Source organism: Eptatretus burgeri, chromosome 2 (genome assembly GCF_056783735.1).
Source record: "Eptatretus burgeri isolate ZD-2024b chromosome 2, Ebu_testis_v1, whole genome shotgun sequence".
Lineage (NCBI taxonomy): Eukaryota > Metazoa > Chordata > Myxini > Myxiniformes > Myxinidae > Eptatretus > Eptatretus burgeri.
The window spans coordinates 160,559,576-160,572,407 of NC_140962.1; the positions used below are offsets into that span (position 1 = coordinate 160,559,576).

Here is a 12,832-nt window from a genome sequence, read left to right on the forward strand (position 1 = left end):
GCACACGCAATGAATACAACGAATGGATGGACGAATGGATGAATGAATGGATGCACGCAAACACGGTGCATGGGCCGCCACTGCAGGCCCGTGTTGTAGCTGCCAACAGGGCAGTTCTCGCAGCTTGCAAACTGTTGCTATCTGATCCTGGCGCACATGACAATGAACAGGGGGGGGGGGCAAAGCAAAAATTGAACGGGGCTGGTGAACAGGGGCAGTGGGCATGGCATGGCAAAGGCGAGCAGGCAAACACAGCCCACAGAAGAAGGCCGCTGCAGGCAAACACAGCCGGCAGATGAACTGGCCGGCACAGGCCTTGAAGAAAAACAGCCAGCCGGCAGATGAAGTGGGCCGGCACAGGCCTTGCAGCAACACAGCCAGCAGATGAAGTGGCCGGCACAGGCCTTGAAGCAAAACACGGCCAGCCGATGGCACAGGCCTTGCAGAAAACAGCTGCAGACGATCCGGCCGGTACAGGCCTTGCAGCAAAACAACAGCTGCCGATGAAGCTGGCCAGCCTTCGCCGTTCAGTGGAGGTTGGTGGAGGGAGTGCGGTGGTGCTGGCCACTCGGAAGGCGGGCTCGGACCTACCCTACGGTCTCCCTCCCAACCTATCGCCTTTGCCTGTCATTGTCTATACCCACTCCCTTAATTTGTCAAACCCCAATTTAGCCCCAACTTATTTTTTTATTTTTACTTCCCCACTATAAATCGTCCCCTAACCCCCTGTACTGTCCTTGTTCGGCTAACCTATCCTGTCACCTAGCCTACTCCCAACCCCTACGTTCCCTTCCCGGAGGGGAATAAGGGAGAGCTGACGTCCTGTGTCGAGGCCCAATTCAAGCCTCAGGATGGCCTCCCCAGAGTTCAGCGATCTATAACACAAAGTGGGTCCAGCGGCCCACAACGAGAGCGAGGGGATGGATGGTGCGGAGGGGTACACTTCCTAATCTACCCTATCCATTTAACTGTTAAACTACCCCGGGGCTTTCAACAAGCGCCTCTCGCTTAAACTATTGGTTCTAACAACCCAGATTCCCGTCGCCTGTGTTGGTGTCCTCACAATTTCGGGCCTCGCCCCCCAATTTTCTCTCCGTGCCCTCACACGGTCTCATGGCTGGGACACGTGGCTCCCTTTGGCAGGCACGACCCTCTGCCGAATCTCCCGCTATGGCACCCCCGGGCAATACACCGCCTCCGAGCCTACCAGCTCCCTAACACCGGGGAGTGCCCCCCATGGCACCTCCCCAGAAACGCACACGTGGCAGGCTGGCTTCCCAGGCCCCTTTCCGAGGGTCACCCGTGCCCACAACACTGCCCACGCGGCTAATGGCGCCCCGGGCCCCCGCACCAAGCAGGCGCACCCGTGCCCACTACGCTATCCCGGCCCCCCATGGGCCCTTGGCCTACCACGGCCGACTAGCCTGGTGCCCGGGGTACCCACTCAGCGATACTCACCTTTCGCAGCCACGCTCCCAGCCCGTCAACAGGGCTCCTGCACCGCTCCAAACGGGTTTCGAGCCTACACTCCCACCAACAACAAAACGACCTCCATTTTGTAAATTTGACTAACCCCCTAACTCACTCTACACTGACCCCGGGGTCCCTTGGGCGGGAGTCACTCCTCCCCCCAATCACTCATCGCACCATGCATTCCCCATTCGCTCCACTCACACAGACCCGCTGGTCTCACTCACTCATGTCTCCACCTCACAACTCACCAACTCTTCAACACACTCACCGCTGAACTCTGCCATCCTTCTATCTGCACCCCCTAACGAACTCGTGCTCCCACGTCGTCCCTTACACTAAAGCACGTTCCTTTTAACACTACGTAGCTAAACTACGTCCCCTCTACACATTCACAAGTCTGTCACTGTTCTCAAATGTCCCAAAAATTATTTACCCAATCTACATCTGGCTACAATCCCTCTAACTAATCCATTCCACGGACTCCATGAGGACTTACCCCTGCCCCATGAAGTCGGTCTAACTAAGCTAACCCTTCCCCCTAACTAGTTTCCATCCTGTGCCCAGGTCAAGGGCGTCTTCCACCCCTTGCCCGGGAATTCTGTGCACCCGAAAGTGAGGCTTGGTTTTTTTTTTTTCTCACATGCGCAGCACTAGCACGGCAACTCACAGCTCGCGCACTTTACACCTGCCCGTGACGTCATGCAGCTGCACGTGTACCTCGTCCCTCCTTGGACGGTACCATCCGGCAGGGATACCCCTCCTGCCGGATTCCAACCCCACGTGCAGCCATGACGTCACCGTGCGCATAAAAAAAAAACACAAGCCCCACGTCTCGAGGGGTTCCCCACGCAAACACATGTGCTTTGCCCGTTGGAGCTTAACACACACGATCGCGTGGAGAACCCGTGCGGTCCAAATCCGTTTACCTGCCTAAGCTTTGTCCGTCCGCGGGATCGGCAAATCCACCGCTGGCGTTTCCGGACCGGGACTTCACTCTCGCAAGCGAGCACGTGGGGGCCTCGTGCGTTGCACAGCATGGACCTCGTGCTCACTGCTGGGTGAACCCGGCACGGTCCCTGAAACAAATACAGCCGCTACTCGGCTTTCTTTCTTCTGTCGCCGTCGTCGTCGCCATTCCACACACGCACTCCCGCGTGTTACGACGCTAACACACCTCACCATTAAACTCACACCGGGAGACGCGGCTGCATGTTCACACATGCTAACCGACATCTCCCTTACATACCGCTCTCTCACACACACGGTCTCCCTTGCACTCGGCCGTTCACTCACGCATGCCATCTCCCTCGCACACGTGGCTCCACTCACTCGCGGCCTTCCACTCACTCGTGCCATTTCCCTCACACAAACCATACCACTCACACACGCGGGGGCACTCGCCCACGGTGCCTCACTCATACTGGCCGTTTCACTCACACACACGGCCTCTTCCACTTGCGGTGCCCCTTTTACACACGGCGTGCTGGGAAGCACGTACTCCGGCACAATCGCCACCACACCACTCACACACGGGGTCGCTTCCACACAAGGGGACGCACTTACACCTTGCACCACACACACCGGGACAACCACACTGGGGATTTGTGTCCCCACAAGGGTCTCCGGGGCCTCTATACCCCCAAGCTCGGCGTGCACCCGTCCACAGCACTCCTCCCCTCGAACTCGCAAAGCACGACCGAACTCACCTGGTCGTGACTCGCCTAAAGGGGGCATACTCCCTCCCCTCGTTCCTGGAGGAGACCATTCCGCTGCTCGCACCGGGTCCCTGCACGGTCCGCCAGCTCACCCTCACTATCCTCCACTACCTCCGTGTGTGTGTGTACGTCTCTAGCCTTGTCATTATCATGCAGTCTCTCCTCTATTTTTTCTGTCTCCCTTGTCTCTATACATTTATAAGTTTCTGTTGTCCCCTTGTGTCTATTAGTCTTTGCTTCTTTCTGGCGTCTTTCCCTTATCTTTATGTAGGTCAACCTTGCTTTCTCCTTAAGTCGCTCCCGTCCTTCCCTGTTTTTCACTCCTTGCTCTTTCACGATCTCTGCGTACCTCCTCCTTGCTTTCCGTCTTAATTGTTCTTTTCTCTCCCTCCCAATTACTTTCACCTCGTCTCTTGTCTCCCGTGTCTCTATACATTTTCTCTCCTTGTTCCTTATTTCTGTCTCTTCCTGGTTCCTTTTTCCTTCCCATCTGAGTCGTTCTTTCTCTCTGAGCCCCATTAGCTGTTCGTTCTCCCTCCGGAGCTCCTCAATCTCCGTTGACTCCAATCTCGCTCTCCTTTTTAGTTGTTCAATTTCACACTCATATAGTTGTTGTTTTCTCGCCCACTGTTCCTCCTGCTCTTTGTTTTCCAATCTCATTGTTTCTTTCAATTGGCTCATTTCCTTCCTGTGTTTCATTCGCTGTTCTCTCACTACTCTTCCTCGTTTCCTCTCCTGTCCTTCCTTCTCCAGTTTCATTTGGTTAATCTCCTTTTTGTGTTTCATTCGCTGCTGTCTCATTACTCTTCCTTGTTTCCTCTCCTGTGTTTCCTTATCCAGTTTCATGGTTTTCTTCATTTGTTAAATCCTCTTTTTTGTGTTTCATTCGCTGCTGTCTCATTACTCTTCCGCGTTTCCTCTCCTGTCTTTCCTTATCCAGTTTCATGGTTTTCTTCATTTGGTTAATCTCCTTTTTGTGTTTCATTTGCTGCTGTCTAATTACTCTTCCTCGTTTCCTCTCCTGTCTTTCCTTATCCAGTTTCATGGTTTTCTTCATTTGGTTCATCTCCATTTTGTGTTTCATTCGCTGTTCTTTGTCTATCTCCTCGTACTCCAGCCTCAGCTTTTCTTTCAATTGGTCAACCTCAGATTCATGTTCTTTTTGTTTTCTATTCCATTGTTCCTCTCGTTCTTCCCTCTCCAATCTCCATGTGTCCTTCAATCTCCTGATTTCTCCTTCCTGCTTCATTCCTTGCTCCTTCAACTTCTCCTTGTATTCCAACCTATTTTTTTCCTTTTGTCGTTCAGTTTCAAATTCATACTCTTTCAGTTTTTTATTCCAATGTCTCTCTTGTTCCTCGTTCTGTAATCTCATAGTTTCCTTCAATTGACGGATTTCTTTCTCCTGTCTCATTCCTTGTTCTTTGTATTTCCTATTCCACAGTCTTCCTTGTTCCTCATTCTGCAATCTCGTTATTTCTTTCAGTTGGCTGACTTCCTTCTCCTGTCTGATTCGTTCTTCCATCATTACTCTTTTTTGCATCTCATTCTGCAATCTCGTGGTTTCCTTCAGTTGGCTGATTTCCTTCTCCTGTCTCATTCCTTGTTCTTTCAGTACTCTTTTTTGTTCCTCATTCTTTAATCTGGCCTTCGCTTCCAGCTGTTCGATCTGTACAGTGTGGTTCCTTAACGTTTCATTCTCTGTTGTCGTTCTTTCTTCTCTCACCATCCTCAACTCGTTTTGTAATTCCCTCTCTTTGTTTTGGTGTTTCAGTAACTCAGAAGCTTTCTTTTCTAATTCCTTTCTCATCTCCGCACACTCCGACTTTGCTTTGGCTTCCAATTGTTAAATCTGCTCAGTGTGGTTCCTTAACGTTTCATTCTCTGTTGTCTTCCTTTCCTCTTTTAACATCCTCAGTTCGTCTTGTAATCCTCTTTCTTTGTTTTCGTGTTTCAGTATCACAGAAGTTTTTGTTTCCAATTCCTTTCTCAATTTGCATGCTTCTTCACTCATTTCATCTCTTCTTTCCACCGCTTCCCTCCTCAATTCGTCCCTTTTTTTACAGGATTCATTTAGTTTTTTCTGCCATTCCTTTCCCATTCTTATCTCCCCTTCCAGGATTTCTCTTTTAAACTGGCTTGCCCTTACCTCTCGCTTCAGTAGTTCCAATTCCCCATCTTGTTCACGTTTTTCCTTTTCGAGCTTTGTTTTCCTTTCTCCTTCCTCCCTCAATTCTCCCTGCAGTTCTTCGAACTGTTCTGACTTTTCCAGCAATTCCTCCGCCCTTTCCTCGAGCTGTCTCTCTCCTCTTTTTATCTTCCATTCTAGGCTTTCTCTTTCCTGATTGCCTGTTCTTATCTCTTCCTTCAATTGTTCCAACTCCCCATCGTGTTCACATTTTTTCTCTTCCAACTGTATTTCCCTCACTCTCCCCTCTAGTTCTTTGAACCGCCTTGCTTCCTCCAATAATTTTTCCATTAATTGTTTTACTTCCAAGTCGTGCTCCTTTTGTTTCTTTTCGAGCTCGGTTTTCCATTCTTCCTCCCATTGTTTCCTTTCCTGGGAGATACCAATCTGCTGTTCCTCTATTCTTTTGTTCAGTTTGCTCTTCGCATATTCCAACTGACGGGTATAAAACACTACTAAATTCTTTTTCCCACGTAATTTGTCGAGTCTATTGGCCAAGTCATGTTTTTGACACCGAATTCGTTCCAGTAAATCGTCCAATCGCTGTGTCCCCCGTACACGTAATTTTTCTGAAGCGCGTCTGCGTGTCGTTGTGACTCGTCCACTCCACGTTGCACCTCCTCGATATATTCTTCATAACGCTTCACCTTTTCCAAGACATCCCCCAATTGTGCCTGAAGCCTGCTAATGCTCGCATAGTCATCCTGCCACGCCTGCCATGGCACATGCCGTGACCACGTGCCTTGAACCGGTGACTGGGAGCTCACGCCTCGTGCTGTGCCATTAATATCAGCCCGCTCCGTGCTGCCATTGTGCGACTCCGTTTGCCGGCAAAGTTCGTGCTCAAGCCGCTCCCACTGACCACAGTTAGTGGTGGGGTTATAATTATAAAAAGAACCGACCTGGGCCATGGATCCTACATGACGACACATACCTAATACCCCCGGCTCCCGCTCGCCTTGAGACGCCATCTTATTTCTCGTAAAGGGTCAATTTGAATCGCTCGTAATTTGGAGGGAATCGGGGGTCACTCCTCTCACCCCTGGACCGATTCCCGTGAATTTAGCTAGAGACAGGACAGCCCGTTTTCCCGTTCTCCGATACCAGTGCCGCGAGGAGGGGGATGGGTTTGTATCTCACGACCTGACACCAGTGTTGCGGATTCGCGCCCGCCGGCGTGCGAACGGCCACGTAACTCGAATCGCGGCACGTCGCCCACCGGACGGACAATCCCGTCGTGACCCTCTCGGACTAACGCCGGGAGTAGGGTGAATATACTGGTTCTAGCTCACTTTTCCCCATGTAAATGAATGGGGGATTTTCAGCGATTCCCTTTTTTTTCCCTAAAAATAAACCCCCTTTTTATCCGTTTTTCCCTGCTGTGCAGGGGTTTGGCTTTTTGTGAGGCAATGTTTTATGGTTGGATGCCCTTCCTGGACGCCTCTTACAACACAGGGATATGGTACACCTATTCTAACCGGGGCATACACCAGGACCAGTATACTGGTACTCATTTCGCCGACCTTGGAAGGATGACAGGCTGAGTCAACCCCCTGGTGTTAATTCAGCAGCTGAGCGGGATTCGAACTCGGGACACTGGGATCCCAAGCCGCCACCCTAACCACTAAGCCAACACCAGGCTTTGTATATATATAACAAGGCTATCCCAAGGTATATTTATTTGTCTCCCCTTTAACCTGGAGGTTGATCAGCTCACTCATTGAACCTATAAAGATTTGTTCATTCTCAAATTCCTTCAATAGTTTAATTTTCTTTGCACAATAATCCCCATCTAAAATATTGACAAACAAAACATTTGAATCTTTATATTTTTGAAGATACCCCTTTTGTGCCATTACGAAATGATAAACTTCTCTTAATGCTCTCATCTGACCACCGCCCGAGTTGCAAATCATTTTTGTGTATAAACCACGCCATAAAAAAAGTTTTGTTTCAAATGTTTTCAGTTCATGCCGTGAAAATGAGGAAGTGTTTTTTGACACGGTCGTGCTGTGTGGTTTTAGACAGTCATGCTGTGAAAAATAGGAACTATTCTGTGAGACAAGGTCTCGTGTTTATATTTTATCTCAGAACACGAACTGAAAACATTTGAATCAAAACCATTTTAAGTATGTTTTGTAAATGATTCATACAATCGCCCAGTTATTTTCCAAGCTGTCATTTCCTGTGGCCGCACCCAATGCTTAGGGAATTTCATCATTGTTGCCTTATAAGTGATTCACCAGACAAAGTTTCTGCCAGATGGGATTTTCATTTTTACAACTGAGACATGGATGATCTCTCTTCTGATGAAGGCAAAAGCTTACTACAGAGTTGGTAAGTTTGTTTGGTTTTCTCTTTGAACGATGAAGCGAATGATTATTAATTAAATCATGATAATTCTGATATATATCTATATATATATTTTTCCCTGACAGGGCATTGGAAGAAATTGAGTTTACGTATCACGACGTGGTTCATGAAATTAATACTCTTATTGAAGAGATCAATGATTTTAGAAGAGAATTGAAAGACATTTTCAATGAGTGGCACGAAGTCTTATCACGTCCTATCATCTCGAAGGAATTAAACCAATGGTGAGACACGTGTGTGTGTGTGTGTCTGTCTTCCTACCTACCTCTCTCTGCTCTTATTGAAGAGATCAATGATTTATAATGACTGGTCTCTGATCTCGAATGAATTAAACCAATGGTGAGACACGTGTGTCTATGTGTGTCTATGTGTGTGTGTGTGTGTGTGTTGCTTTCCCTGTCTGTCTGTCTCTTCATCTATACCCTTGACTTATTTTTTTTTTTTTTTCAGCACTATCGCACAACATCAGCTGTTGAAGCAATCTTGTACAACACATGATTTTCTGGAGGTAAATATTTCTGAATTATTATTAATATCACTCTCTCTTTAGAATGTCGTCTAATGTTGGTTGCATCATTAGTTTGAACGCGGTTTTGTCAGTACACTGGAATTAATTTTATTGACCTTGAAAGGGTGACAGGCTGAGTCGGCCTCCTGGTGTGTTAATTCAGTGGTCAACGAGGCTTACTCATATTACCATGTAATTATTATCCACTTTTTGTTTCAAAACAGAATATGGTGTCTGAGTTTCGAAATCACAAGACATCTGGAGAAGATTGCTGGGAAAGATTATACATTCTCGCAAATGAATATTGAATATTTTCAATATTAATAAATTATATTTGTTTTGTATACAATTACTTGATTCTGAATTACAAGAAGAGGATCAAAACATGAAGGGAGGGTAGGTGCGCCCCCCCAATGACCCATCACCCCCTCATCCCATCCCTCCCCTCCCCATGTGTGTGTGGGTGGTGGGTCAAAGGTGGGGGGCGCACAGGGGGGATGAGGGGGGTGGGGCTTGTGTGGGCGGGGTGTGTGTGTGGGCGGGGTTTGTGTGGGTGGGGTTTGTGTGGGAGGGGTTTATGTGGGTGGGGCTTATGTGGGCGGGGCTTCGGTGGGGCTTGTGTGGTCGGGATGTGTGTGGGCGCGGTTTCTGTGTGTGGAGCTTGTGTGGGAGGCGTTTATGTGGACAGGGTTTATGTGTGTGGAGGTTTTGTGTGGAGCTTGTGTACACAGGACTTATGTGGGAGGGGTTGATGTGGACAGGGTTTATGTGGGCAGGGGTTTATGTGGGTGGAGCTTATGTGGGAGGGGCGAATGTGGATGAGGTTTGTGTGGATCAATGGATGGGTGGAGAGATGGGTGGATGGGTGGATGAGTGGAGCTTGTGTGGATGGGTGGATAATTTTTTAATTAAATAAACATGTTGTGTGTGGGGGAACTAATTAACTAATCACTAATTATGTGAATATGGGTGGAGCTTGTGTGTGTGTGGAGCTTGTGTGGAGCTTGTGTGGAGCTTGTGTGGAGCTTGTGTGGAGCTTGTGTGGGGTTTGTGTGTGGTGGGGTTTGTGTGGGGTTTGTGTGGGTGGGGCTTGTGTGGGTGGAGTCAAAAAGGGGCGGAGTCAAAAAATTTCAATTTATTGGAGCTTGTGTGGGGTTTGTGTGTGGTGGGGTTTGTGTGGGGTTTGTGTGGGCAGGGTTTGTGTGGGTGGGGCTTGTGTGGGTGGAGTCAAAAAGGGGCGGAGTCAAAAAATTTCAATTTATCTTTGTCTTTTGTAATTCCTGTGAATAAAATGAACCTAAAATCTCTTCCCCTTCCAAATCATATATCTTATAAGTCCAAGGAACCGTATCTATTACATCAACAATTTTAAAAAGCTCGTTGGTCCATCTTTTCGTATAACCTTTTTCAAAATGAGATTTCCACCTATATATTCTTACGATATCACCAACTTTGAACTTAGGTTTTCTGACATTAATCTCTTTTTCATATTTTAATTTTGTAAATGTTTCTGATGGTTTCATATTTGTTGCCGTGTGAATCGTATCATTATACTTATCCACAATATCCTGAATAAAAGATGACCATTGTTGTGAACCGAGTTGTGTGAATTTTTTATATAGTCTCTCTTTTAAGGTACGATTAAAACGTTCAACAACAACTGCCTTCCCTTCATTAAAGGTACTGTATAATGTAATACTGTTATTTTTTAGAAAATTCATAAATGTCTTGTTATAAAACTCTCTACCCTCATCAGTCCACAATTTTTTAGGTTTTCTCTTACTTTTATTAAATATCTGTTGAAAAGCTAACATAAGAGTATTACCTGTTTTGTTTTTTAAAGGGACAACCCACACATATCTACTCCTCAAATCAATAACGGTTAAAGCATACTTGTACCCCTTATCATTATTGAGTTCAATCAAATCAGCAGACCAGATATAATCTACTTCCTTGGAATAAACTTTCCTTCTCTGAAACTTTGTGAATATTGGTTTATGTAATTCATCAGCTAATTGCTCTTCAGTCTTAATGACATCATTAGAGCTTACAAGTTTTTTGAATTTCCAAGTCCAAGTTTCAATTTAGCACTGATCATCTTCTTCACAATGAACCGATCAACTTTTTCTCTCAAGGTTGGATTTTGTATCAGAGACAAATTATACAACATTTCTCTATCGGCTTCATGCTTTTCTTCCAACGTTGTGGTATTCCCATAATCAATATCGTGTCTCATGCACACTTCATCAACTCTATTGATAGGCTGACTCCAGGATTTAGGATTGTCTGCCTCATCTAATCTTTTATCCAAGTTTGTGCCTGGACCACAGAAAGAATACCCTGGAAGATGTAATTCCTCTGGTATTCCAGTAGTTGTAAATTTACTTCCTGATAAAAACTTTTGTATATCTCCTCCGAGTTTGTGTTTGGAGATAAATTGATTTTTTTGAACCACACACCGAACATATACCTTTTTGGATAACCCTGTTATTTTTACTTTTAATATATGAAATATTTTTCGTATTAGTTTTCTTTTTACATTTGAGACAATAACTCATTTATTTATGTGAAAAGTCCTGCAGAGTGCAAAAACCTTTTAGTTTCCAACATGCACATTTGAATCTTAATTTTTAAAACATAAAGAATCCTAAGAAATGCCTTCACTCTCTCCTCCATTTATTTAAGAAAAAACTTGAATTAAAATGAATAGCTTGACGATGTCAATAGTCTTGAAGAAAATATTGCAAATAGACTTGTCAATTCTTTGTTTTCCTCCTCGGTGGGTTGAGTTTTTTTCTGTAATACCGCCAATCTTTTTTGAATCTAACTGGTTTCCATATTTTGATATTTATTTTGTCTCGCTCTTTCCTCCCTCTCCTCCCTCTCTCTCTTCTCTTTTCCTCCTTCTCTTTCTTCTCCCTCTCCTCCTTCTCTCTCTTCTCTTTTTCCTCCTTCTCTTTCTTCTCCTTTTCCTCCCTCTCTTTCTTCTCCCTCTCCTCCTTCTCTCTCTTCTCTCTTTCCTCTTTCTCTTTCTTCTCCTTTTCCTCCTTCTCTTTCTTCTCCCTCTCCTCATTCTCCTTTTCCTCCTCTTCCCTCTCTTCTTCAACTCCTTCCTCATCCCTTACTATCCTTGAATCGTTTACACCCCATAGAATATTATACATATATTCATCAGGATTTCTTGTTATTCCTGCATCGAAAATAATTTTTTTACAACAGGAAACCAATAAAATTTCTTTTGAATTTCTAAAAGAGCCTTACCTTTTCTTAACTTTATAATTTTTTCATTATTTAACATTCTAATTAAATCTAAAGTTGTCGGTTTATCAACATCAGCATAATGCCAATCTTTTATTGAAAATACCTCATTCTTATGTTGTAGAACATATTTATTAAAATACCGAATACCCTTTTCTTGAAGGTATGCTTGGACACAGAAATGATAATTTTCTTGAAGCCTTCTTGCTGTCATTTATGTATTAGAAATATATGTTAGAATAATATTATGGCACGAAACACCTCCCCATCTTCCCATAGTTAAATCATTTTGTATTTCCTTACTTATTATATATAATCCTGTTTTTTCTGTTTTCTTGAGATAAACAAGGGCAAAACCATTATTATATTTACCCTTATTAAATTCTTTTATTTGTTGTTTACTAATCGTGGACCCACAAAACTCATTCTCGATACCAAGTGGATAATATTCTTCCTTACGAGACTGATTTAATTGTTCCAGGTCTTCGAGGTTAATTTTAAATGACCAATTATACCCTAAATCATTCATATCATACCCCCATTGTTCTATTCTCATACAAACGATATGCCCTTCTTTATAAAAATTTATTTTAATTCGAACTGTGAATTCTGTATGACCTGGAGATAATATCAACACTTCTGTATCTTTGGAATACACAGCCGTTTTATTTAAGTATATATATTGTGATAAATCGCTTAATCTCACCAAGTCATTCGCGTCAGTTGGGCTTGGATAATTTTTTAATTTATAAGCATTTTTCATGTTAATATTTTTGTTTATATTATATTTATGTCGTTCAGCCTGTGCCTTTGTATAATAATTTGATAAATCAATATCCAGTTCTTGAGATACACCAAAGATAGAACCATCTTTACCAACATAAGTCATTTATATTAGATTAAAAATAATATCATAAAATTTTTTATTTTTGTTGAGTTGAAATAACACATATAGACATAATTGACCACAACACTTGGAATTTAATTCTTGGACTTGAAATGTTTGATAAACACCATTCTGTAAGAATTTTATGACTTCAACAGGTGGTGGAAGACCAAAACTATCAAAATAATATTTGTCTTGATTATTAAAAATACAAACCCAATGAGAACCGTTCCCATTATTATCTTCTAAGTTCATAATAATATTCTTTGTATGTTTCGGCACATTTGTTAATTCATCTCTCATACAAATAACCACATTTTGAATTTTTAATTTCTTACAATATTTGGCAAGTTGTAAATTTGATGTTGTATTCTTTCCAAATTCTTTCAACCACTCATCAATGCTCATTTATTTATTAGAAAGATATAATC

At 44.2% G+C, this 12,832-nt stretch overlaps 2 protein-coding genes across 3 annotated transcripts in view; one reads left to right on the forward strand and one right to left on the reverse strand.

Annotated features, from left to right (window-relative positions):
• LOC147033730 (serine/threonine-protein kinase NIM1-like) overlaps positions 1 to 12,832 on the reverse strand; it is a 158,869-nt gene that overhangs the window by 46,379 nt on the left and 99,658 nt on the right. The window lies entirely within an intron of this gene.
• LOC147033732 (uncharacterized) lies at positions 7,193 to 8,671 on the forward strand. The gene is made up of 4 exons (XM_085871892.1): positions 7,193 to 7,713; positions 7,815 to 7,973; positions 8,200 to 8,257; positions 8,482 to 8,671. Exons 1-4 carry the CDS (start codon positions 7,667 to 7,669, stop codon positions 8,563 to 8,565), a joined length of 348 nt encoding a protein of 115 aa, XP_085728018.1. The 5' UTR covers positions 7,193 to 7,666; the 3' UTR covers positions 8,566 to 8,671.